This window comes from Panthera onca, chromosome C1 (genome assembly GCF_046562875.1).
Source record: "Panthera onca isolate mPanOnc1 chromosome C1, mPanOnc1 haplotype 2, whole genome shotgun sequence".
Lineage (NCBI taxonomy): Eukaryota > Metazoa > Chordata > Mammalia > Carnivora > Felidae > Panthera > Panthera onca.
Genome location: NC_138346.1, coordinates 138,602,360 through 138,629,496, shown reverse-complemented (window position 1 = coordinate 138,629,496; position 27,137 = coordinate 138,602,360). Strand labels below are relative to the sequence as shown.

General features: G+C 35.7%; 1 protein-coding gene and 1 long non-coding RNA gene across 7 annotated transcripts in view; one reads left to right on the top strand and one right to left on the bottom strand.

The window, feature by feature from the left end:
* The window catches only part of DPYD (dihydropyrimidine dehydrogenase), an 853,279-nt gene that overhangs the window by 426,323 nt on the left and 399,819 nt on the right, over positions 1-27,137 (bottom strand). For both annotated transcript variants that reach the window (XM_060626444.3, XM_078451629.2), the window contains exon 11: positions 20,252-20,462. In XM_060626444.3, coding sequence (XP_060482427.2) covers positions 20,252-20,462 — 211 coding nt within the window. The remainder of the gene's footprint in view (positions 1-20,251; positions 20,463-27,137) is intronic.
* Positions 1-27,137, top strand: part of LOC132673685 (uncharacterized) — a 47,366-nt gene that overhangs the window by 9,522 nt on the left and 10,707 nt on the right. For 3 of the 5 annotated variants that reach the window (XR_009608157.1, XR_009608161.1, XR_009608160.2), the window contains 3 exons: positions 6,375-6,506; positions 9,509-9,708; positions 19,945-20,053. This is a non-coding gene — a long non-coding RNA (uncharacterized LOC132673685). Of the gene's footprint in view, positions 1-6,374; positions 6,507-9,508; positions 9,709-18,216; positions 18,343-19,944; positions 20,054-27,137 lie in introns of those variants that run through there. The other 2 variants (XR_009608158.1, XR_009608159.1) reach the window with 2 other exon arrangements.

The following is a 27,137-nucleotide window of genomic DNA, read 5'->3' as shown; positions in this document are numbered from 1 at the left end:
AGTCAAAATAGAGATCATTTGTTTCCACTTTAATACCTAATCTTTTGACTTATTGATACCTACAAAGGATCTTTGGAAAAACAAAGCATGGACAAATTTATATGAATATAAAATTCTACAGTAGGTAAAAAAAAATGTTTTCTATCAGTAGCACTAAGCAGCTAATGCAAGAATGAGTATTCATTACAACTTGAACATCAAATGATTAGGATCATTTCCCTGTTGGCACAGTGGACTCTATATTTAAGTAGATGATCTATATCTGTGTATGTATGTATATGTGTATTTCAGCATTTACAATAAAATAGAGGGAAAGCAATGGAGGGAGATGATCCATCAATTTATTGAAACTTTGACTCAGTTTATGGATCCAAATAATACCTTTTATGACTTCAATGACTCTTCTGAGATATAGCAGTTATTCCCATTATTTAACCATATTTTGTAAGCTCCAAAGTATTCAATTTAGAACTGAAATCAAGGATTCAGTGAAAAAAATCCATGTGCATATTATGCATAATTTGTCAGAAAGAAGTTCTTTTATTTAGCTGTTTCTTACGAGGAAGACTTTCATCCTCCTCATCATTGTAACTATCCTTCTATGAACTCCTCACACACAGCTCACTTACATCTCTGCTGATACATTTAAGTTGAAATACAATGAAAATAAATCTCAGAAGCACATCTTCTGTTCTGCCTTTATCTAGCTTGGAAGGAGTGAAAGCATAAGTGGATGAAAAATGTATATTTACATTTGCAAACCAAATAACTACTTGCTATTTCCTATGAAGTGTTAAATGAATATTAATAGAAGGACTGTATTTTTTTTCTTCCTTGTTTATAAAATAACGGGAGTGAGGGAAGAGGGATTTTCTGTTATGATATGAGCACTTTTACCACGGATTTCCATGAGATTGCATCTTGATGGAGACTGCAGCATATGTCCCAATAGCTCCACAGTTGAACAGAAAAAGAACTTGAAAAAGAACCCTAAAACATGCTTATTCACAGTCTATATTATTCTGCAAATGGGAGAGAAATGTGTTAAGTGATATGGTGCCTGGAATTTTATGCAGTCTTTAAAAAGAACGAAAACATCCTTAATTCATACCAAACATTCAAGATTTATGTTAATTTTCTGCTTTAATTACTACTATGTTCGAATGAGCTTATTTAAAAAACAAAGACACTCCGAGGTAGCTTTAAAACAAGACATGGTTTTGAAATAGGAACTTTTAGTCAATTTAATGTTATGCATGAAATGATTTTTTTATATAGACTTAATTGTATTGTGACACACAAGTTCTTCAATAAGCCACAGCTTAAAATTGCAGAAACCGTCCCTCAGGGACACATCACTAGCAGATGCAGATTGCCAAGGTCAATTAAACTGATGTAGCTGTGCTGTCATATACGTAGAAGAGAAACCCACAAGCATATGACAAGTATATTTCTCAGTATTTATAAAAAGATGTCAAGAATGTTATATTTTAGTACATAAATATAAATTAATTCTGCATAAACAATAAAACAATACAACAGGAATCATAATGAAGAAGGATTATTAGTATTCTTTGAAGTGTTTGATATGCTATAAAACAATAGGGGGATAAAAAATTTCAACATTTATAATAAAATGATATTTTGAAAACATGGATGAATTCATCTATAAGCTTGTTGTTTAATTTTGCATAACCTATTAGCCAATAGGACCAAAGCACATGAAACAAAAAGGTGAGCTGAGGCAATAATCTCAGTGATTCAAAGCTGAAAGCAAAATCTCTCCAAGAGCAAATGAATTCTAATTACAGGGCCAGGATATCAGAGTTCTGTTTCAATAGAATAATCTGGGGTAAGGAAGGGAAAGAACCAGAGAATGCCTTCCACTAAAAATATCAATTCCTGGGGCGCCTGGGTGGCTCAATCGGTTGAGCATCCAACTTCAGCTCAGGTCATAAATCTCACAGTTCATGGGTTCGAGCCCCACATCAGGCTCTGTGCTGACAGCTCAGAGCTTAGAGCCTGCTTCAGATTCTGTGTCTCCCTCACTCTCTGCCCCTCCCATGCTCATGCTCTGTCTCTCTCTCTCTCTCTCAAAAATAACATTAAAAATTTTTTTTTAATGTTTAAAAAAATATTAACTCTGGATGGCATGAGCTTTTCTTCACATCTCCCTTCTGCCTCTAAGTATTTGAATCAATATGCAATCCATTCACAAACACAATGGAACTCACAGTGAAGATTCATCATTGTCCTTCTGTAAACCCCACAAAAGTTAACCTTTATTGTGCACGTTCCCATTTCTTCAGGACCTCAAATATCATCTCTTACTCTCCTTAGGATACTGTATTTCTCATATTTCTCCTCTCTTCTCAAATCCTATTTTGAAAAACTTTAGTTTTGGAATGGTTCTCTTTTCTCACTCTAACTTCTTCCTTTACCTAATTTTAGGGTAATTTATACTGACTGCCTTCTTTCTTCACCACCCAATTATTCCTTCCAGTCTGTCCCTTTAATAAAAACATGGTCTCCATGGTCCCTAAATTCTGTGACCTCAGTCCTCCCTTCTGCCTTCCTGTAGCATCCAATACTTATATCACATTAATGTTAATCTCTTTCTTTGACTTGCAGAATGCTACAGTATTCAGGCTCTCCTTATCTTTAAACTTTCCTTCTTGGGGTCTGGCACCTCCTCATCTCCTCTTCCTCTTCCCAGTCATGTGCCTTTAACTTCATCTCTATGAAAATGACTTCAAACACAACCTTGAGCTCTTTTATTCTGGCACTTGTAGTTGCCTGTTAGAGATTCCAGTGTGGATGTTGTACTGTCCCTTCCAAATCATCACTTCTAAAACCCAGTTCACAAGCTTCTCCTGGGCCTTTCACCATCTCTTGATTGACATTAGTAAGTTTGCTCTTTCAAGTCTTTTACTCATTGTGACCGCTATTTCTTTCCTCTTCTCCTCAAACTTTTGATGGATGAAGCTCTTTTTTCTTGTCCCTGCTGTCAGGAGAAGACCTTGTCTCATATTTCATAAAGAACGCAGAGGTTATTATATGGGAACTCCCCGGTCTTCCCATTGTCCACACTACAAACTTACTGAATCTGTATCCATTCTCTCTCTCTCTTCCTTCTTGTTTATAACAATTACTAAACTCTCCTTATCAAAGGCCAGTACCTCCACATGAGTCCTAGAATCTGATCCTCTCGTCTTTCTTAGGTAACCTAGGGATTTTCTCCCTAGATTGCATATTCTATTATCATCCACCCCCTCTGAATTGTTTCTTATAAGCATGTATCTACATGTACAATATCTCCCGTTTTAAAACCATTCCAGATCTGCATTTGCCTCCCAAAGCTTCACTAAAACTTTTCTCACTAAAATGATTAATTAGCTCTAGGTTGCCACATCCAATGACTCTTCTCAGTGATTACCTTGCTTCAGGAAAACTAGGGGTAAGGTGGGTGAGGCACCCAAAGAAAAAAACTTAAGAAGATCTTTATGTTCAGAACCTTAGGCTCAAGTGCAGGTAGGTACCTCACTTGTCTCACCTTAATTGTGGCACTGCCTTTTCCATTTTGCAGCAGCATTTAACAGATGACCACTTCTTCCTCATAAATGTCCCTTAGCTTGCCTTCAATGACACGACACTTTCTGATTTTCCACCTGCCTCCATGATCACTCTTTAATCTCCACTTCTGCTTTTTCCTAGTCTCCTTTGTCAAAGTACCTAGAAATAAATCCTAAAAATCTTAGCATAATCTTTGAATCTTCTTTCTTCAATAAACTCGACATCCAATCAGTTACCATGTTCTGGCAATTCATCTAAAGGCAACTCTCCTAGTTACTTCTTACATCTCATATCATCTTCACTTAATGAAGAACATTAAGAAAAACAATCAATATTTACTGATCCCCTGTTTGAGGCAGGTATAATACTGTACAATTCTATATAATAATCTCATTTAGACCACAAAACAACTCTTTAAGGTACATATTACCATCTTAAATAGAGCCAAGGGGTGGCAGAGCTGGTATTCAAATCCAGTTAGTTCTGACTCCACAGCCCTCCTTGCCACTGACCTTTGGTGTGGGGGCAAGAAAAAGCCAGGAATGGTCCAACAAGGGTCTCTTAAAGCTTCACAACTGGGAAGGAACTAAAATGAAGCAGAAGGGATTGGAAAAACCACAGCAAATTCTAATCTCGACCAGCTTTACAGATAAATACCCTTTAGGTCAACTCTTCCAGTGGAAACTTTTCTTTTCCCTTTTTGGTAAATTAACCACAACCACTTTCTGTTAACCTAGTCACTATGTGACTTCATTTTAGTTATTTGCTTTGCCTCCACCACTCCTTGAGTTTAAGGACCATACCTGAGTCAGCTTCTTCCCCAGCATCTAGCACAAACTGGTACATAAAAGGAACTTGATGAATGCTTTTTGGTTGAAAAAATGTAATATCTGTCCATTCTATTTATTTGGCACTCATATTATCCTGTCTTGATTATTCTTCCTGTGTATCATACTTCCACAATTAGAGAAAGCTCATTGCGGGAGGAAATCCAAATATTTTCCTTTTATTTAAAAAAAAAAGCTTCTAAAAAAAAACTTCTATAGTGACAAACACACTGACTAGGAAAGAATATCCACTTGGTTAATTTGATTGATTTAACTATTCCAATTTTCCTATTGTTATGGTTAAATAATGTTCAGTTTATATACGCTTGTAGAATTCAGGCAGTGGGAAAATACAGATTTAATTCTCCTCCCTTCCATGCTTAGAACAAGTTTAAGCTCCCCAAGTTAAATACAAAAAAAAAAAAAAAAAAAAAAAAAAAAGGAAAAGAAAAAAGAAAATGGATGTCAATACTAGCCTGTAGCAACTCCTTTTGTTTTACTTGTATTCTACAGGGAGTGCCATTCTCATTTCCTAAACTGACCAACTAATCAATTAAGAATTAAAATTGTCCAAGCACTTCACCTTGATTTGCTTATTTTCTCTGCAATAATTTCATCTATTTAAAACCCTAAACTCCTTGAAGATTTGATTTCATTTTAACTGGAAGAGATCTCCTCAAGGAGGTCAATGTCCTTGAAGGAAATATATGGGGATTGTTTTCAAATTCTCTGTTGGATTCCCAAATGCTGTACTTTGATTTACTTATTTATATTCAATGATACCATCTACTTAAGACTACAAACTCCTGGAAGGAATAGATCATTCTTTAATCTGATTTGGACCATAATCATCATAATTCTATGCACATTTGGGTGCTTAATACTTCTTGATAATTAGGAGACAGTGAAAAAAGAAAGGCTACTGAAATATTCTATATATACTTCTCAGTGAAAGAACCTTTTAAAATGCTGAATGATATCATCAAGTGATATAAATAATTAAAGAAAGGGATTAAGAAAAATGTTTAATATAAGTCCCTATTTGCTACATTTAAGGCATAAATAAAAACAAATAGAAAGCTAGTAGTAAATTATACTACTGGTGAAAACAATATTATTAAAATATAAGTGAATCCTGAAAAATATTTTAATTAACAAAATAAATCAAATGGAAAAGATTCCCTAAATAGAGCTTTAAAAGTAAGTCTATGTGTGTTTGACTGCCATGACTAATTATGTATCCATGTAATGTGTGTTCAATTTGGGCTTATTTAAATAGCAGAAATGCTCATTAGCTTCAGTATATCTGTGAAGCTTCAGTAAACAGTTTAATGGTTTTTATGTTTAACCAATTTCATAAGTTCCTGTAATTTTAGCTTTAGCAGCTCATTAATGTTATTTTTTGATATCCATCTTATGCCTGTTTTTTTCCCTGTCAATCGTTTGTAGGCATACTTCAATGCAAACTTAAAACATACAGTAGAATATATTTTAAATAATTTTAGTACATCAGTAAATGCATAATTCAAAAATACAGCTTCTTTATATAGAGCATGGGTTTATTACGATGCAGTTAAGAAATACTTTGGTATTGGCAAAGGTTATTGTGTTCATAATGATAATAATGACATTTATTGAGAATGCCTCCATGAACTCATGGTTGATTCTGATCTAGGCAACATACATATTGTCTCTTTGAATCCTCACAAAATAGATGTTATTTCAATTGTACGGTTGAGGAAACTGAGAGTGAGGTAAGTTATGCAAGTCACACTCTTAGGATTTGAACCTAACTACAGATCACTTACAGATGTACCAATTGGAAAAGCCCAGAGGTCTTTAGGGGTATTTGGAGATATATACCTAGAATTCAGGAGAGAGTCCTATGCCTTGGGATAAGATATAGTCATAAAGATGGATAAAGTTCATCAAAAACATAAATCCAGGTAAGAGTCAACCAGTTATTTTTTACAGTGGCAGCAAGCACAACCTGAACTAAAGTCAGAGGGGGAATTATCAGCATCTCATGAGATTCAAGGTATTTCTGAGCCATGCAAACCAAGAAGAGATAATTTCAAGAAGTGTAAAATACAAGAGAAATGTAAGGTAGGTACCTAACTTGGTGATGTCAAGGTCAATGAGCAGTAAAAAGATGACATTTGCAGGTAAATGATGAGAGTGAAAGGCAGAAAAAAAAGGGGTTAAGGACAAAGGATCTGACAAAGATGGCAAGGCAGTGCATACAGGATACCCTTTCCAGGAGTTTAATAATGACTGCATAGGAAAAAACTTAAGGCACTGGCTTGCATTCATTCATTCAATTAGCAAATATTTATTGTCTACTATGTACTAAATCCTGCTGTAGGCACTAGAGTAAACTGTAGATAAGAGACCTGTCCTTGTGGGCTATGCATTTCACTTGGCAGAAGATTCAAGAAACAGAAAGTAAACAAGTAAGTGAATTTTATGATAGTGAAAATGGTTATGAAGAGGATTACATTGAAGGGGGTGTTATAAGCTAAAGGAAGTGAAAAGGGGGACAGGTGCTTTAGATCTAGGGAGATGGAGGGTCACAGAGGGCTCTTTGATGAGATGACATCTGAGGGAAAATATTCTTAAGGGTAAGAATAAGCCAGCATGTGATGACCTCGAGGCAGATCACTGCAGGCAGAGGGAAGCACCACAGAGGCATTAAGGTGAGGTGAGGTTGATGCACTTGAAGAGTAGAGGGAAGTGGGAGAAAGAAAGGATACAAGGTAAAGTGGGGTGTGGAGGGGAAAGTAGGGACTTCATCAAGGAGGACTTTATAAGCTATGAGAAGAATTTTATTCTAAATAAAGTAGGAAATGACTGGAGGGTTTGGAATAGAGGAATGACATGATATACTTTCTGTTTATAAGGGCTGATTCTGGTAGGGTTATATAGAAGCAAGAGAAAAAGCAAGATGACCAGTAAGGAGACTATCTTCTTTATGCAACTGAGAGTGTCCAGCATCTGACTGTTCCCTCGACAGAATGAAGATTTGCTGCCATATATATGACACTGTACATAAATACCACTTCCATATGCTTCTGTTTTTACTGTGGATTTTCATTTTGAATAAAGCAGTCATCCATTGTATTCTGTTCATCCCAACATCCATCTAACTCTTCATTCATCCCTTTATTCAGTTAATCCTTGGGACTGTTCCAGGGGTACTTTGGATTAAAATATGAATACCCTACAGTCCTATTGTCAATATAATTTAGACCAGATAAGATATACAGAGAGAAGTAGGGGGAAGAGCAGGAGCCAAAATGGACACACATATTTAAATCTTTCCTCTGTGTATGAGGAAAACATATTTAATAAGCATGTTCCCTTAGATTTCTAGTACCCACCAACTTTGGAATAAAATTCAGATACCTTAGCCTGACAGTGAAAACGTTTTGTGGATTAGCAATGATATGTTTTTCCACCTTTACAGTTTCTCACTGTGTACCTTATGATCTAGCCAAAGCAACTACTCCATCCGCATATCTACCTGTTCACTGTGATGAAACGTGCTTTCCTGGTCTCTGCTCTCTCAAGTCCCACCTGTCTTCATCTCTACTACAAATGCCACTACTTCCAAAAAACCTTTGATTCTTACAGCTGGAAGTCATCTCTCTGCCCAGAGTGTTACACTAACAGTTTATCTGCTTCTCCTTGCATCACTTTTGACCTAATGGTGTTTTTATTTAGGTGAATTTTTCTCTGTCTATTGGACTGCAAGCTCCTATAGACAAGAACAATGTGTTCATTTTTGTGTACCCAGGAGAACCTAACACAGAACCCTATATACTTAACAAATACAGAATGAAAGAATGGGAAATAAGATCCTACAGCATGTAGGAAGGCAGAATAAATAGGGTATCAAAATTATTGGGGTGCCTGGATGGCTCAGTTGGGTTAGTGTCCGACTCTTGATTTCAACTCAGGTCATGATCTCACAGTTTGTGAGTCTGAGCCCCATGTCAAGCTCAGTGCTGGCAGGGCAGAGCCTGTTTGAGATTCTTTGTCACTCTCCCTCTCTCTCTGCCCCTCCCCTGTTCATGCGCTCTCTCTCTCAAAATAAATAACCTTTTTTTTAAATTTAAAAAAAGGGTATCAAAATTAAATTGAGGTTTTTTTTTCAATCCCACTATAAGTGTGGGGGGGGATATTTTAGATTCTAACATATGAGAATAATGCCATGATACTGGGGATGTAGAAGTTCATTTGGCAGCAGTGTGCAAATATGGGGGGAAATATTGGGTCATATTAAGCCAAGTGAATTGTCAATACACTTTTCAGAGGACTTGGAAAATCACTGGGTATTTGTCAAGCATGTAGTGTATAACATGGCTAGGAAATAAAGGTTCTTTGAAAAAACTTAAAAGAGATTCATAATTACAAAATATAAGTATGGTTAGCATGAAAATAAGGTTGGCCCTGAATAGCATTAGTCTGTATAATGGCTGGGTGGGACCTCTGAATGGATGTTAAAATTAATGCCGGCTTTCTCCTCCTGCAATGCCAGCACAGTTGGAACACCTAATAAATTACATGTATATATTCCATTTGAATTAAGTAGTTTCCACATTTGGGAGATAGATATTAGATATGATTCAATGTAATTTTCCAATTTATACAATTAAAACTTACATTTTTTCAGGTCAATGTCTCACCTAACTAAAGTCTATCTTAAATAGGTATATTGTTATTTTTATATTGTGTTTTGAGCCAAGAACACAAATGCAAAGTAATTAACAACAAAATAATCTCCAATACAAAATACATATTACTAAGAACAATAGTATAAAATATGCATCATGGCTTTATAATTTAACTAAACTTTACATCTTGGCTTTACATTGCATAGGAGCCTAGCATAGTTTAATATTTCATAAGAATATTAGGTTTCAGAATAAACTTTTAGTATACCATGGCTAACTAGTATTTAAGAGACAAATATAATATGCCATGGTCAGTAAAACTCCAGACATCTATTATATTCACTATATATTGAATAACACTGGCTATGTTTTATGATTTCTGTTCTCTGAAACAATTATGTTATTTTTCCATTTTCTACCTTCTTTCTCCAGCCAAAGTTGTTTAATGTCACTGCTCTACCTCTTGAATGTAATCTTTGATTTGATGGAAAACTACTGATTTATCCACTGTCTCCATGTAAGAATGCATATGATAGCAACCACTAGTGAAACCTGGAAAATAAAGATAAGAGAAGGCTCTGAACAGAGCTATTCACTGGGGAAACAAACCTATTCCTATGCAGTTAGTAGAGGTAAGTAAAATAATTACAGAAATATCATGGTGTACTTCAAATGGATGTCTAAGGCAGTTGTAAGTGATGTGATGTTGATTCCAAATCACTTTTAACACTGTTATCAGTCTGACCTCCTTCCTCATCACCTCTACCCTTTTAAAATAATTCCAAAGAAAAACTGTGCAAAGATTCCATTATTTTCATTGGTTATTTTGCAGAAATGTCAGTACTTCATCCCCACTTACGGAAAAAAAAACCTGATAATTAGGGCAATTTTTAAGAAAACATGTACAGTTTTACTATTGGGCTCCTAAGAAAGCTTCTTGACCAAAATATAATTGAAAGCAAGACAGTGTATAGGGAAGACTAAAAAGAATTCATTCTCATCATGGGGCCAAGCATTACAAAGGACATATTAATGTTTTATTACTCAGGCATTATAAAATGAAATGGTAGCATAAGGAACCAAACACATTAGTAAAAGACCAAAGGTACAGAATAATGGAATAAAACTGTCTTGACACCATGTCTTCCTTAAGATATTTACCATCTGAAAAGCAGCGGTAACTTACGTTGACTTTTCCTCTTCATAATGTGATAAGTGAAATGTTTCTGGAATTTCAGAAGAAATACCACATATCCTCTTTTATCATACTTTTAAAGTGTTATCTAAACTATAGGCTATGACAGCTTTCCTTCTTTAACTCAATCAATAAGCAGTACTGCTGTAGGTACTGAGCTATGATAATGAAAAGGCAAGATAAATCATATGTAATGATTCCCAATGTCTGTTTTCAATCATTCTTTCTTTTCTGAGTTCGAATCCCATTTCCAGTTGAATGAATGAGCAAATCCAAATACAACAAATCACAATTTCCCTCAGATCTGTTCTATCTGCTGTATTCCCAAATGCTATCAGCATTATGAACATCTGATCGAACTACCACACTAGATACTCCACATTCAACCTTTTCATCAAACAGATGACCAAATCCTGACTCTTCTATTTCAGAAATAGTCATGATTCTGAATGCCCTTCTGTAGTTCTACCTCTTTTACCTTAATCTGGACCTTAATAAGTAGCCACTTAAACTAACAAAAATAGTTGAATTTATTTCACTAATACTATTCTGTCTTGATTCCAGGCCATCTTTTTTTCAGTATTACTGCCCCTGTAAAGCAACATGCTTATTTCATACTTCTCATGCCTTCTTCCATATGTTGAAATGTTCATGATTATAACACTCATGGTGTCTCTCCGTATCTTACCAGTCTTCAAAAAGCTGAAATTCATAATTATAATTCATGAATCTGGAGGAAGAAATTAGGCATGCATAACTCCCTTCTGTCATGCCTACAGCTTGGGAACTGACTATTTGGGCAAAGGTTCTCTCCTTTCTTTAATACTAACAATCCTACTGGGGCAGCTTCCCATTAGGGGACCTACATTGTTGGATCATACCTATGACTGGGTAAATAAATTTGCCTAATTCAGGTGTTCAACACTAGAAAACACACTTGCCTTCTTATATGAACCACCTCAGAGGTGATTTCATGGTTTCTAATTCCCAACTATTTGAAGAATATATAACTGGTACAAAATCCAAGCACTTATCAGAATTATATCATTAACAATAAAGACCTATCCCATATTTAAACCTTCCATTTGTCACCTGGATGTATATAGGATAAAATCCAGAATCCGTAGATTGTCATATAACTCTCTTGATTCCAAATAAGTTTGTAGCCAAACTTCCTGCCATCTTATCCCTATGCATGTCCCACCCTTATTTTACTATACATTACCTGCTCCAGCTAAACAGAATTTCCCAACATTGTCTAGTCAAATGAAACCATTTGTCAGCTTAAACTTTTGTGTATGATATTCCCTCTAACAGAGAAACTCCTACTGAAGCTCTAAAACCCAATCCAAATGCAATCTCAAAATTAGCACATCGTTTGCAATGTATGTATTTACATGTCCATTTCTCCCATTAGCATACGAATGCCTGAAGGGCAAAGACATTCTTTTACTCTTATTTGTATTCCTAGCACCAGGACAGTAGATATAACATAGTTGGATGTTAAGAAACATTTGCTACATGATGAATAATGAGAGAATGAATGGCAAAAATCATAAAATAAAAAGTTCAATTTTAGAAAGAAAAATGGAAAATTCAGACCTTCATTTATAAAGAGGAGAACATGCATGAAATAAGTAGGCTGATGACAACTTTCTAAAGACATGGGTTTTTTTATATATAGCTTTTTTTGTAACGTTTATTTATTTTTGAGAAAGAGAGAGACAGAGCATGAACAGGGGAGGGTCAGAGAGAGAGAGGGACACACAGAATCTAAAACAGGCTCCAGGCTCTGAGCTGTCAGCACAGAGCCCGACACAGGGCTTGAACTCACCAAACACGAGATCATGACCTGAGCCGAAGTCGGACGCTTAACCGACTGAGCCACCCAGGCGCCCCTATATATAGCTTTTTAAGATGACGGTAAAGTGCTTAATCTAACGGTGTGGTGTTGAGCAAGTTGCATAATCTCCCTGTGGCTCCCTCCTTTCCACCCCCATTCCACCTGGAAACTCCCACATACACCTCAAAGTTCAATTTACAACCCACTTCCTCTAGGAAGCTTCCCTGGACCCTTAGATTATTTCCCGTGCTTCTCTTGCAGTGCAATTTATCGTAATTGTGAGTCTCCCTGTTAAACTGCATTCCTGGAGACAAGGTTTGGCATTTGCCTTTTCACCACTTCATCCTTAGAACTTAAGCTCAGTGCCTGGAATAGCAGGCAATCAGAGGTTATTAGTTAAACAAATAAGCCTGTGAAATGAGGGGACTGCAATATTTGATTTAAGTCCCTTACAGCACATTTGGAAATAAAAACAAAAGTCCCATGCAAGTTATTATACAATAACATACCCAGTAAATTACACTGGATGACAACTTTGGTTTTCAATTCTATCTCATCCATTTTCAGTTATAGTAATCATTAGTAGGCCCCTTCCTCTAACATTTGTGCCATCAACCAAAAAGTTTTCATCTCCCATAAAGTTCAGTATTCCATAATCTGTTCCCTTGAAACTTCATTGCAAGTATTTGTGTTTATTTAAAAAAAAATGCATACAATGGTGAAAATACGACTGATTAAGTCATAGTTTGAACTCAGTACCCATTCCATCCCCTTCCTCTTCATTTTTGGTAAAAGAGATAAGGAAATATGCATGCCTGGCAATTTCTAAATCTGACTTAGGCCACAATAAGGCACATTATCCCATGGCCTGCACTTTTTCCTCAGTATGGGAGCAGGTGAATCAAAGCTACACTCGAAGCTGGTATTGGCAGAATCTTTGATTTACCCCATGAGGTTTTAAAAAACTTTTCTGAGGGCTTCCAATAAAAGGAACTAGAAAGTGATTTTAAAATCTTTTCCCCCCAAAACACTCCCTTCATGAAACTAGTTGCGGTTAATGCTATCAAGGGAGTTGATTCAGAAGGAATTGGGCTTTGGGTTTCCTTGTTATTTCTAGTGAGATGAATAGAAAGAAAATGTAGGCACTGGGTGACATGTAGAAACTCCTTTCCTAGAAGAAGGGCCACACGTACCATGGTATATTTATAGTTCAGTCACTTTGTCACTTACTCTCCTGAGCAGTGCCTTGCAGCATTATGCTGAGTCAGGTTTATTGGCACCATTCATCCTTTCTCTTTTTTCCAAAAACATAGTGTTTTCTTTAAGTTTACTTATTTATTTTCAGAGAGAGAGAGAGAGAGAGCATGCACACACATGAGCGGGGGAGGGTGAGAGACAGAGAGAGAGAGAGAGAGAGAGGAAGAATCCCAAGCAGGCCCTTTAAAGTCAGCTCAGCAAGGAGCCCTGAGCAGGCTTGATCTCATGAACTGTGGGATCATGACCTGAATTGAAATCAAGAGTTTGGATGCTTAACTGACTGAGCCACCCAGGTGCCATGAGGTGTTTATTCTTTATTTTTTTTAATTTTTTTAATGTTTATTTATTATTGAGAGACAGAGAGACACAGAGCGTGAGCAGGGGAGGGGTAGAGAGAGGGGAAGACACAGAATCCGAAGCAGGCTCCAGGCTCTGAGCTGTCAGCACAGAGCCCAACGCGAGGCTTGAACTCACAGACTGCGAGATCATGACCTATGCCGAAGTCGGTCGCTCAACCAACTGAGCCACCCAGGCGCCCCATATTCTTAATTATATCATCCCATAACTTTCAAACATTTAAAAACTCAAACAGTATCCTCAAAAATACTTCTCTCTTTCCTTCTTAAAAGTAGCAATGATTGGGGCACCTGGGTGCCTACCTGGAGTAAACGTTCAACTCTTGATTTTAGCTCAGGTCATGGTCTCACAGTTGGGAGCTGGGCCTGGGCATTAGGCTCTGCGCTGAAAGTGTGGAGCCTGCTTGGGATTCTCTCTCCCTCTCTCTCAGGTCTCCCCACTTGTGTGTGTGCATGCATGCGTGCGTTTGCTCTCTCTCTCAAAATAAATAAATAAACATTTTTGTAAAAAGTAACTGATCAAAAACTGGCCCAATTTCACCATTTTTAAGAGGAAAAAAGTTACTAAAAATCCTTTGATTTTTAAATACTTGATTTGCAGAAACTCAAAGTGGAGATTTCTAACTGCTAAATATTAGTTGAGAGAAAATTTCAATCCTTTTGATTATATGAAAAACATCAGAATTGATAATAAAACATTTTTAAAATGTATGATACAGTTACAAACCATATAATATTTTTTCTGCAAAAAAACTAACCAAATATAGGAAACATTTCACATTTAAAAAATCATAAATGTAAGAGCATGTGCTTTACTTATTTACAAAGACATGTCCACAGAACCTGCAAAGTTCCAGATGAAGTCCTGATTTTCAAATGCTTTTATTTCTATACAACATTCATATTATCACAAGGGCGCAATATAACTCAACTTACTTATTAAACTATGTTTTGTTTCATAAGGATAGTAGCATCTAAAACTTAAGAGATGCTTACTATGGGCCAGACATATATTGAAGTGCCTTACATATTTTATTAATTTATTCTTAAAATAACTCAAGATGGTAGATACTATAATCACTCCACTTAAAAGATCAGGACCTTGAAGTACAAAGAGACTAAGGGAGCCAAGTTTCCAGCTGGGCAGCCTGGCTCCAGAACCCCTGCTCGAAGCTGCTATACCAGATAGACTCTAATTAGTGTAATATTTATTGGATTATAAAGAATGCAACAATTTATGCCAAAATAGGGGGGAAAATTAATAGCAATAGAAAAAAAGAAGTATTTTTTTAAATATTTTCTAAAAAAAAGCAAATAAACGAAACTGGACCCATAGCAGGAAAAAATAGGTATAATAAAATTAATATGCTAACATGAATCAAGTCAAATCAAATATGCAATGATATATTATTATCCATCTAGTATAGGCACATTAATGTGTAGACTGCTATTGGAACTACAACTTACTATAAAGGTACAATCTTTGTGCTTTTGGGATTTACAATCTAATTGGAAGACAAATTACAGTATGTTCTGGAAGATCAAAGCACATGGCTCTTTTTAAAGTCAACATTTCTCAAAAGAATGGGAGGATGGCTGTGGCGCAGTGTATAGAAGAGGCACAGAGGTCATGGCATGGGCTAGAGTGCCTTCCTTCAGTCGTCTGGAAGCATATTCAAAGACACATAAAATTATGTCATCTGGATCTGCTGGGAATATGTGAGGACAGGGCCAACTGTTACTACCTCTATCAGAAAAATAAAGCTGTGAGGTTGGTAGAAATGGTAACAATTCTCATCAATTCCAAATTAACAGAAAAGATATGCACACTTTTCACAACTGACAATGTGGTTCTAAACAGAAAGGGAAGGGAGGATAAACTTAAAATAAGCAAGGAGTCTCTTAAACCTGAGACTGTCCAAATAAACAAAAAATTAGAGTATTCAATTCAATAAACATTGACTTTGGTGTTTAGCAGAAGAGGAGACATATTGTTAAAATAATAAATGTTTTAAAATTTCCAGTGAAGGGCAATGCTTGTGGACTAGAAATGCCAGTAGAGGCAGCTTGTGCTTAATTTACTGAAAGCCTTTAAAATCAGTCTCGAACAATAAAATCCCAATTTAAAGTGATTTGGATTCTTACATACTTTAGAGGGAATGGATGAGAATTTTTTTAAAGGCGCAAGCACTTGTAGTTTCTCACAGAAAGACACCAAATAAGGCTAAGACTTTATTATCTCCATCAAATTAGAAATCAAACACCACACTGCCTTTAGAATTTGGGACAGTACTTAATGAAGGATTCAATTAAATTTTGCTCTTAATAAGCACACGTATATTCCATGCACATAGATGTGGGATATGTAGTCTTTGTTCCTATTTTCCACTCACTGCTACAACTCAAAAAATGAAATAGAAATAAAGTAGAATTAGAGAAAATAATGATTATCACTTATAAATATTATCAGCCTTGGCAGTAATTAAGTAATTAGCAACTAGAATCCAAGGATATTACCCAAATTTGTTTTATATATTTGATATTCTTATCTTTTCTATAAGCTGTTGAGGCATTCGCCATTTTTATAACAAGAAATATTTATCACAGATACATTAAGTGCTTAATACTAAAATTATTTTATGTTCTTTGTGCAACATACAAATCAAAGGACGTGTAGAAGTAATGCAGTACATGAGAGAAAAAATGAGATTAAAAACTTAATTTCCCAATTTAGGTTACCTTTATAAAATACATGTTATTGATATAACTAAGATGCTACAGGTGTTTTCATTTAAACAATTATAATCAGAGAATGCTGAAAATATGTTATCACCATCCTTTATAGGTACTCTGTCAAGTTTATTTCATTCCTTGAATTGTTTCAAATATATTTATATAATGTATTCACCAAGGACTTTTTGAATTACCACTATGGAATCCACCTGTGCTAAGATACTGGGAGGTATAATTCTATAGGGAAGAGTGGGAAATAAAGCTATATACATAGTATATATAAAGCCATTTCATGAAGTTCTCAAGTGCTAAGGAATAGGACCTTCATCCTATAGTACAGAGTAACATTGGTGAATTTAATGAAAAGAAAAACTGGAGTTAGATATTTGAATCTGGGATAACATTTTGAACTTTAGTAATAGGTGAACTACAGTACCATTTAAACAACAGCAAAGTTGAGAAGCGACATGCTTTAGGGAGACCTCATGAGATGATCCTTCCTTACTTTGCGCATATCTCTCTAAATGTATCTTCACTTGGTAAAATAATTATTTGTTTAAAGGTCTCCCTCCAGCCCCAGTTTGTGAGGTTTTTAAGTAGAAGGAATACTTCATTCATCTTTGCACTCTCCAAAATACATCTTGGTACCTGGCATTCATTAGACACTAAATGTTTGTTATATGCATGGGCATATAATAAAGGATGAAATGTCTTCTATGGCATGGAATGGAGAAAGAGATTTGGGATCCAGTCACACAGAAGTGCAATAGTGTCTACTGTAAGTCTAGCCTCAACCTGCACATAGAAATTGTTTAAGTATTTCTTACAAGAAGGAATGTGTGTATGAATAAATAAATGAATTAATGATACAATCAGTTCAATGAAGGAATAAATACATTAAGAGAAAATGGATAAAGTCTGAACTTTGGAAAAGTACTAAAAAGTAATAAGCTAGAGAAAGAAAAGCACTCAATGATAGGCTCAGAAGAGGAATAGTTAAAAGAAAAAAAAACAAGAAAATGGGGTGTCCATAAACAATAATAATGTGCTACATTTCTACAGCACTTTCACATTATTTTAATTCTGATAACAGTCCGGAAAGATAGGGGGATAAGGTTTTATTATGCTTGTCTTTTTAATAGAGGAAGAAACTGAAGCCCAGAAAGGTTAGGTGACTTAGAGGATTTCAAATAGAAAGAAATATTTAACATTGTCAAATGCAGGAAATAGGATGATAATGCAGAAAAAATGTCATAGATTTGGCATGTAGTCCATTGAAGCCTGTGCAAAGTGAAGTGAGGTTGGGAAGGAAGGAAGAAGAGGGGTGGGAAGGCAGGTCAATGTTTTAAGTGTTAGAAATAAATATATTAAATCACATAGTATCACATATGTGATAATCACAAAAATGTCACACATAAATCATCACATAGGTATCAGAATGGAACAAGATTTAGGGTAGAAGAGGGAGACATGAATAGCTTCTTTTTTTAGCTAAGATTTCTTAAATAATGAAAGTAAATTCCTCATTGTCCACAAATAACTCAAAGGATATTTCACTTAACACATGACTTTACTTACCTTGAATTCTCATTTTCCTAATATTTCCCTGTTCACTGAGATCTCAAAAAGAAAAAAAAAAAGTCTTATCATCTTGGGTAAGATCTTGGTAAATTTTTTAATATTTTTCTTGGTAAAATTCTGACAATTACTGATGCCCTTTCCCCCTTTCTTTAATGTTTTCCATTCAAAAAAACAGTTCTGAAAACGTTTTGATGGGAAGAGAGGCATGAATGCTATCTAACCTTCTAGCTCTTCCATCTTCCCTCTCACTTGGAAAGTAGCTTCTTATTCACGTAAACATTGAAAGGCCCTGAAAGCACAGGTAATTCTATTTAAGGATTAATTTATTTCTATTTATTTCATGTCAGGAGAAGGGAGGGGGCAGAAAGGAAAGCGAAAGACCATTTTTTTCCTTGATTTCTCTAATGTATATGGGTAGTATATGTAAAATACGGGAAGAAACATACAAGTAAATTCTGGAATAAAATACATAAATAAATTAATACATAAATAAATTCTGGAATGGTTTTGCAAATAAAAATCACTAGACTCAAACTTTCTTACACTTCATATTTTAAATACTAAATTAAGGGGCACCTGGGTGGCTCAGTCAATTAAGCGTCCGACTTTGGCTAAGGTCATCATCTTGTGGTTCATGGATTCAAGCCCCGTGTTAGGCTCTGCGCTGACAGCTCAGAGCCTGGAGCCTGCTTCGGATTCTGTGTCTCCCTCTCTCTCTGCCCCTACCCAACTCACATTCTGTCTCTCTGTCTCTGTCTCTCTCAAAAATAAATAAACATTAAAAAAATTAAATACTAAATTAAGCAAAAGCTATTTTCTATGATCTTGTGAGTCATATCTACTTATGTTTGTTTATGAAAAAATACATTTTTCTTAATGTTAGTTAGAGATGTCAGTTGTGAAACATAAATTTAGATGGGTAAGATAAATTAGTTTTTGATAAGTGAATCATCAACAGAATTGCTAGTTAAATATGACTCAACTTTTTACTCAGTTTTTGGTGATGTGCCGAGTAGTAAGAACAGTATGATTTTTTAGATGATAGAATATAATTTATGCGTTTTTCTTTTTTCTCTTTTCCTGAACGCAGTTAATGATAAACAAACCACACTATGACTGTGTCTACATATCACATAAACATCTAGATGAAAAGTGACAAATTCGGGCCATCATCCAGCTATTTGAAAACATTTATCTTGATGACATTAAACATCTGGATGTTTCCAAATACCAAGATGTTTGATGTCCTGCAGATAAAATATCCTGATGACTGGTTGAATTTTTTACTTATCTGCTGCATAAAAATGCACATTTGCTTGCATATATCTCTTCCTATTTCAGACACAAAATGTAATTTTAGCATGGATATAGTAGGGAGTCATAGGATCTGTCAGGTTTAGATTTTTTTTGCGCTGTTATTGTTATTTATAATGAATGTCTGTCTTAGAAAAACATCTTTTATTTTACTTTCAGTAAATAAAAGAGTTAATCATTTAAACAGTGTGTATTAAAAGGTAAAGAATTTGCAAAATAAAGGAACATAGGTACCTATGCTTTCATCTACAATGAGCCCCCAAAACACTGAGTTTGGGGGAAATATAACACAAAATACTCTTAATTGATTAACTTATTACTCACTTGGAATATTATATAAGACATTTCCCTTTCTTATCTTTCTGTTAAAAGCATTTTTTTCTTCCTTAGCATGTCCATTTATGCCATCCAGATGAGGTGACAGAAATTCAAACTTTCTAATTTGATAATTTTGATGTTTCTAGCGATGGCTTGGCACGAGGACAGTAGTACACATGGATTCTATTTTTGCCTATTCATTAGGTCTTAATTTGTCTGAATCATTGAAGATTGGCTGTTACAACTTCTCTGTCACATTTTCTTACTCTAGGTCTAATTGAAGAAAAGCCATTCTTACGGAGGAAACAGGCAACGTTTATTACAAAACGGACTATGTATTTTGATTATCAGCTTAAAAGAAAGATTAATGTTATTTTCAATCCCCACCACTATAAAAATAATTCTGTATAAGCATTAAATGCCATTTCTAAGCCTTTTAAATCAAGATTGCTTGGATTTCATACTAGAAGAAGAAAATGAATGTTAAAGTGGAAAACAATTCCCTGAAAGGTGGAAACTCTTATGGCACTGAAATAACAGACAACTGAATAATGCATTTCAGCTCCCGAGAACTCTACCTGTAGGATCACTCAGAACTGAACCAAAGGCACTGATGACCACATCGGCTCTCAGATGGACTAGCTCATCTTCATGTTCATTCCAGTTTCCCATTTCATCTTGCTCTGTCCGAACAAACTGCATAGCAACAATTCTCCCTCCTTTTACTATAACCTTCCGTGGGGACAGGAAAGGCAAAAATTCACACCTTTTTTCCTTAGCAAGCTCCACCTAAAACAAAACAGAACAGAGGAGAAGTTGACAATGTTTCTTCTCCATTTAATACTTGGTTTTAAATTCAATTATACATGCTACAGCTTCCGATGCTTAAATCAACATAAAGCTTTTTCTTTCACCAAAGCTGATGTACAGTTATCAGCTATTTACATTTTGCAAATCACTGACTCAAGGGAGTCTTAAATAGACTGGAGTTGTCATGTGGAAGTTTACAGAGAATGGCATCACAAGATATTTCTCAAGTTTTAGGGACACCATACCCTATGGTTGGTGGCATATAAAGTTTTTGCCTGTAGCAAAAGTCTGGTTTTCCATATGCTTTCATTTATGTAGGCTTCACTTCTCTTTTCAATCATGCCACATATGAAATTAAATACTTCTGATCATTACCAGGTTGCATATATCAAAACTGGAAAAAAGTCAATCAAGTGGGTGAGCCAATCTCTGCAAGTGCATGATTTAAATGGTAGGTAGAGGAAAGAAGACTGAGAAACTGTGGGATCAAGAAACAAATAACATTTAATCTTACTTTTGTAAAAATGCAAATGAAAAATTTAAGAAAGAGAAACAAGTATGTTCTTCTTGACAAATTCCCAGTTAATCCACATCTATTACCTCATTTATTCTGCTATAAAATGGGACACCCTGGTTTTTGTTTTCATGCCCATAATGGGATGCCTATCAAGACAGAATGTAAATATTTACTTATTTTTTATTTTTCCATTTACTGTTTTTTTTTTGGGGGGGGGGGGGAATCCAGGCCTTTGTCAATGTAACCCTAACTAGTATATTGAGTGTATTTTTCAAAAATTGTACTACTGAAGTAGATGAGGGATTGTCAAATCTCATTCCTTCCCTCCCTCATGGAAGACAGGTGGGTTCTTAGTAGGACCCCTGACAAGTGAGATTAAGAAGGTTGTTTGTGTGAGGTTCCATACAAGGAGTTGTCTGGCACCAACAAGATGGAAAAACTGAGACATAAAGTGACTTGCCTTATGTTGTGATCAAATCATAGACCCACTTCTGGGCACTCTGTCCATAATTAGTGGTTCCAAACTTTGGCATGCATCAGTGGTTCCAGAACTTTGGCAAGCTGGGGGGCTTGTTAAAACTAATTGCATGGACCCACCCTCAGAACTTTTAGCTCTATGGGATTAGATGAGGCCTGAGGATCTGCATTTCTAACAAAGTCCTAAGTGATGCTATGCTGCTGGTCTAGAAATGACAATTTGTGGACTTATCAGATTATATCTGACTGGCTCTGAACTTAGTTGGTCTATACCATGCATTCTTTTTGAGAGTAATATCATCCATAAGGGATCAAAAATTAATTCTTGAAAAAGGAAAAAATCTTAGATGTCAAAATTGAATTTGTGACAACTCCCCCCCATAAGAGCAATAATATATAAACAAATATACAGGATATCTATATTATTAAAATTACAGTGTGTTTGTGTGTGTATTGGGGAGGGTTAATTAGGAATAAAGGTTTATGAAGACTCACTAAAGGGATAACTTAAAAAAACAAAAACAAAATTGAGAAACACTGGTCATTCCTGTATGTTGGCACAAAGCTATTCAGCCTATGTCTTCTTTATGCTTTGAATATTGGCTTTAAAGCCTTAAAAATTGGACCACATAAATTATTATTGCAAAATATTTCCTTTTTCTTTATAAATTAAGAGATTATCAATATGAAAAATACTAGATATTAGGTATATTGTGGGTAGTAAGTATCAAAACAATGGATCTTAAACTGCACACTGTTTAGACAGGAAAATTAGGAGTAAGTGGAATTGAATCAGGTTTGAAACCGGCTTCTAATGCTTACTTGGGATAGTCACTAAATAAATCTCTTTGATCTTCAGCCTTCATATATGTAAAATGGAAATAAAACCTAATTAGTTAGTATGTGGTGTTATTTAAAGCAATTTAGAAATGTAAAACACCTAAAACAAAACTTAACATATAGAAAGTGCAAGTAAATACTATTTATTTGTAGTTGCAATTTTTTGTATTTTTTTTAATGTTTATTTATTTTTGAGAGAGAGACAGAGACCAAATACAAGCTGGGGAGGGGCAGAGAGAGAAGGAGACACAGAATGCAAAGAAGGCTTCATGCTCCTAGCTGTCAGTAAAGAGCCCAAAGTGGGGATTGAACCCATGGACCATGAGATCATGACCTAAGCCAAAGTTGGATGCTTTACCCACTCAGCCACCCAGGTGCTCTTGTAGTAAATTTTCTGAATTCACTTTTCCCCTGAAAATCATTCTTCAAACTATTCAATACCACTTAGCAATAGGATTATGAATGCAATAGAAAGGTGACCCAAGAGCAAAGGTAAAAAAAAAAAAAAAAAAAAGGAAAAGAAAAAGCCAAAGAATTTAGACTCTGTTTTAATTTTCAACAAAATAAAATGTATGATTTCTAGAAGGCAAAGTATTTCTTGAATAGTTCTAATTACAAAACAAATCTGGCTCCATACAGAAGATAGGTTTCCTGTGTCACTTTTGTCACACTTACATTATGTAGCACCTTATAACTCATCGATATAAACCAGTTTATTGTGCTTCAAAACTGCCAAGTGATGCTAAATTTTAATGATAATTCCAAACTTGATTGAATAACAATGACAAGTGTTTATGGTTTCAATAAATCAGTACATGATACATATTTAAAATAGTACTTTATTCTGCAAAGGGCAGAAATAAAATCCTGAACTATGCTGCACGTATTGTGAGCATGTCTCAGACTGATTTAGGATCTATTTTGTCCCATTCTACTTTTTATGTCTCTTAATACTTAGATAGTATCTATTATTTTCTGTAGATAATCTCATATAATTTTTGGAAAATTTGGCATCAAATTTAAAAACAAAATTGGGATTATTTATTTTCTGTTTAAAGAAATTCCTCCATATTTGGAGGGGCTAAGATGGTGGAACAGCACGGAAGGTTTTTTTGCATCTCTTGTCCCTGAAATGGAGCCAGATCAACATGAAACCATCCTGCACACCTAAAAAACTGATTTGAGAATTAACACAACAATCTGACAAACTGAACCACAGAACTCAGCAGGTATGCAGCATGGAGAGGTGAACTTGGGGAGAGAGGAGCCATGGAGGGTAGGGAGCTGTTTTTGCTTGCAAAGAGAGGAAGGAGATGGGGGGAGAGTATGGGAAAAGCAACCCCCCACCAAAAGCAGCTACAAAGAAAGTGGAAAAGTGGGAACAGTTGCAGGGACTGAAAAAAAAAGGGAGAAAGGAGAAGAGAGACGGTTAAATTCCATTAAGACTCTATAAACAGGGGGAATACAGAGTCTGAAACTCCACAGTTCGATATCTGGCAGAGCTCTGGTGGGAAGTGGAATACCAAGGAGCAGAGAGCGAGCTCCAAGGGTCCTTGGGGCACACAGGAAGAGGCAGTTCCCCTGCTGAGAGGACATTTGGTAGAGACTGTGCAGCCTGTCCACAGACAAAGGTCCCAGAGGACCCCAGAGAACAACCACATTCACTGGTGTTGGAACAAGGACCTTAAGTGGGAAGCCAGGCACTAGATGTGTATTGTGATTTTCCATAAACCCTGAAGCACTAGTGCTACAAGATTGTGTGAACTTTTTCTGGGGTGGGCTGCCACCCAGCCACAGTCTCTGGTCATTGGCAGCAGCATGGTCTTGAGAACATTCCTGGGAGTGGGTTGGCACCCAGCCATTGCTCAGCAAGACCCACTCCCAGAAGATCTAAGCAGGTCAAAGCTGAAGTTCCTCAGAAGTGAGGGGTTGGGAAACAGAACCACATCTGAGATAAAACTCAGGATGGAGGTGCCGCCTGGCATCCTGACAGCTTGGTCACAGACAGTGTAGAAGCAGGGAGTGGATGGAAGCTGGAGACAAAGGAGGGGTGCTTGATTGCCAGACATGGAGAGCACAGAGTTCTGATACTAGAGACTGGGTAGCTGGTCACCCCTCCCACACATGCGCATACACACCTACACATGCCACAGCAATCCATCCAGGTAAGCTAAGCAGCACCATCCAGTGGAGAAGGAAGGTGTTACACTAAGCCCTGCCCAACTTGACTAGGGTTTGTCAAGGCCTCTTGAAAAACACAAGTCTCTCCACCTGCTTAGTATATGGACTATAAAGTGCTTTATAGCTTGACTTCTATGGGAAAACAGATGTACTTTCAATCGTACTTCATTCTGTCTGTTGGTCATTTCATTCAATTCTTTTTAATTTTTCTTTTCCTATTTTTGAATACAGAAAAAGAAAAAAACTTATTTTCCACTTTTATTTAAAAGATTTTTCTTTATTTTTTTTCTAATCTATGTTTTACATTTTTGTAAATTTTTAAAATTCTATTTTACTTTCATCATTTCATTTTATTCTATTTTACTGTATTAATTTTTTCCTATTTTGAAAAGTCTTCCTTTTTTAATTCTTTTTTCTTTTTTCTCTTTTTTTCTTTTCTTATCTTTCCATTTTTTTATCTAATCTATCAAGCTTCTTTCAACAACCAGAGCAAAACACACCTAGGATCTAGCATCCTTTATTTTATTTCCTTGTGTTGCTTTTAATTTTTTAATTTTAATTTTTTTTCTTTATTAATTCCTTTTCTTCCTACAAAATGATGAAATGAAGGAATTCACCCTAAAAGAAAGAACAGGAAGAATTGACAGCCAGGGACTTAATCAACACAGATACAAGCAAGATGTCTGAACCAGAATTTAGAATAATGATAATAATACTAGTTGGGGTTGAAAATAGATTAGAATCCCCTTCTGAGAAGTAAAAGCTAGTCAGGATGAAATAAAAAATGCTAAAACTGAGCAGCAATCTCAAATGGATGCCATGGCGGCAAGGATGGATGAGTCAGAGCAGCAAATCAGCAACACAGAGGACAAATTTATGGAGAATAATGAAGCAGAAAAAAACAGGGGGACTAAGGCAAAAGAGCAAGAAATAAAAATTATAGAACTCAGTGACTCATTAAAAAGGAATAACATCAGAATCACAGGTGTCCGAGAAGGTGAAGAGTGAAAAAAAGGTAGAAAATTTATGTGAGCAAATCATAGTGGAAAATTTTCCTAACCTGGGGAAAGACATAGACATCAAAATCCAGGAAGCACAGAGGACACTCATTAGATTCAACAAAAACCAACCATCAACAGGGCATATCATAGTGAAATTCACAAAATACTCAGGCAAGGAAAGAATCATGAAAGCAACAAGGGAAAAAAAAGTCTTAACATACAAGGGAAAACGGATCAGGTTCACAGCAGACCTATCCACAGAAACGTGGCAGGCAAGAAAGGAGTGGCAGGATATATTCAATGTGTTGAATTGGAAAAATATGCAGCCAAGAATTCTTTATCCACCAAGGTTCTCATTCAAAACAGAAGGTGAGATAAAAAGTTTCCCAGACAAACAAAAATTAAAGGAATTTGTGACCACTAAACCAGCCCTGCAAGAAATTTTAAGGGGGACTCTCTGAGGGGAGAAAAGATGAAAAAAAAAAAAAGACCAAAAGCAACAAAGACTAGAAAGGACCAGAGAACACTACCAGAAACTCCAACTATTACTATGGCAATAAATTCATATCTTTCAGTACTCACTCTAAACATCAATGGTCTAAAAACTCCAATCAAAAGACACAGGGTAACAGAATAGATTAGAAAACAAGATCCATCTATATGCTGTTTACAAGAGACCCATTTTAGACCTAAAGGCACCTTCGGATTGAAAATAAGGGGATGGAGAACCATCTATCATGCTAATGGTTGCCAAAAGAAGCCGGAGTAGCCATACTTATATCAGACAATCTAGATTTTAAAATAAAGACTGTAACAAGAGCTGAAGAAGGGCATTATATCATAATTAAGGGGTCTATCTACCAAGAAGACCTAACAATTATAAACATTTATGTTCCAAATGTGAGAGCACCCAAATATATAAATCAATTAACCGCAGACTTAAATAAACTCATTGATAATAATACCATAATAGTAGGGGACTTCAACACCCCACTTGCAGCAATGGACAGATCATCTAAACAGAAAATCAACAAGGAAACATTGGCTTTGAATGACACACTGGACCAGATGGACTTAACAGACACATTCAGAACATTTCATGCTAAAGCAGCAGAATACACATTCTTCTCGAGTGCACATGGAACAACTATAGAATGGATCACATACTAGGACACAAATCAGCCCTCAACAAGTACAAAAAGATTGAGATCATATTGTGCATATTTTCAGACCACGACACTATGAAACTCAAAGTCAGCCACAAGAAAAAATTTGGAAAGATAACAAATACTTGGAGACTAAAGAACACCCTAATAAAGAATGAATGGGCTAACCAAGAAATTAAAGAGGAAATTAAAAATTACATGGAAACCAATGAAAACGATAACACCACAGCCTAAAACCTTTGGGATGCAGCAAAAGTGGTCATAAGAGGGGACTATATAGCAAACCAAGCCTTCCTAAAGAAGGAAGAAAGGTCTCAGATACACAACCTGACCTTGCAACTCAAAGAGCTGGAAAAAGAACAGCAAATAAAACCCAAAACCACCAGAATACAGGAAATAATAAAGATTAGAGCAGAAATCAATGCTATTAAAACCAAAAAAAGCAGTAGAACAGATCAATGAAAACAGGAGC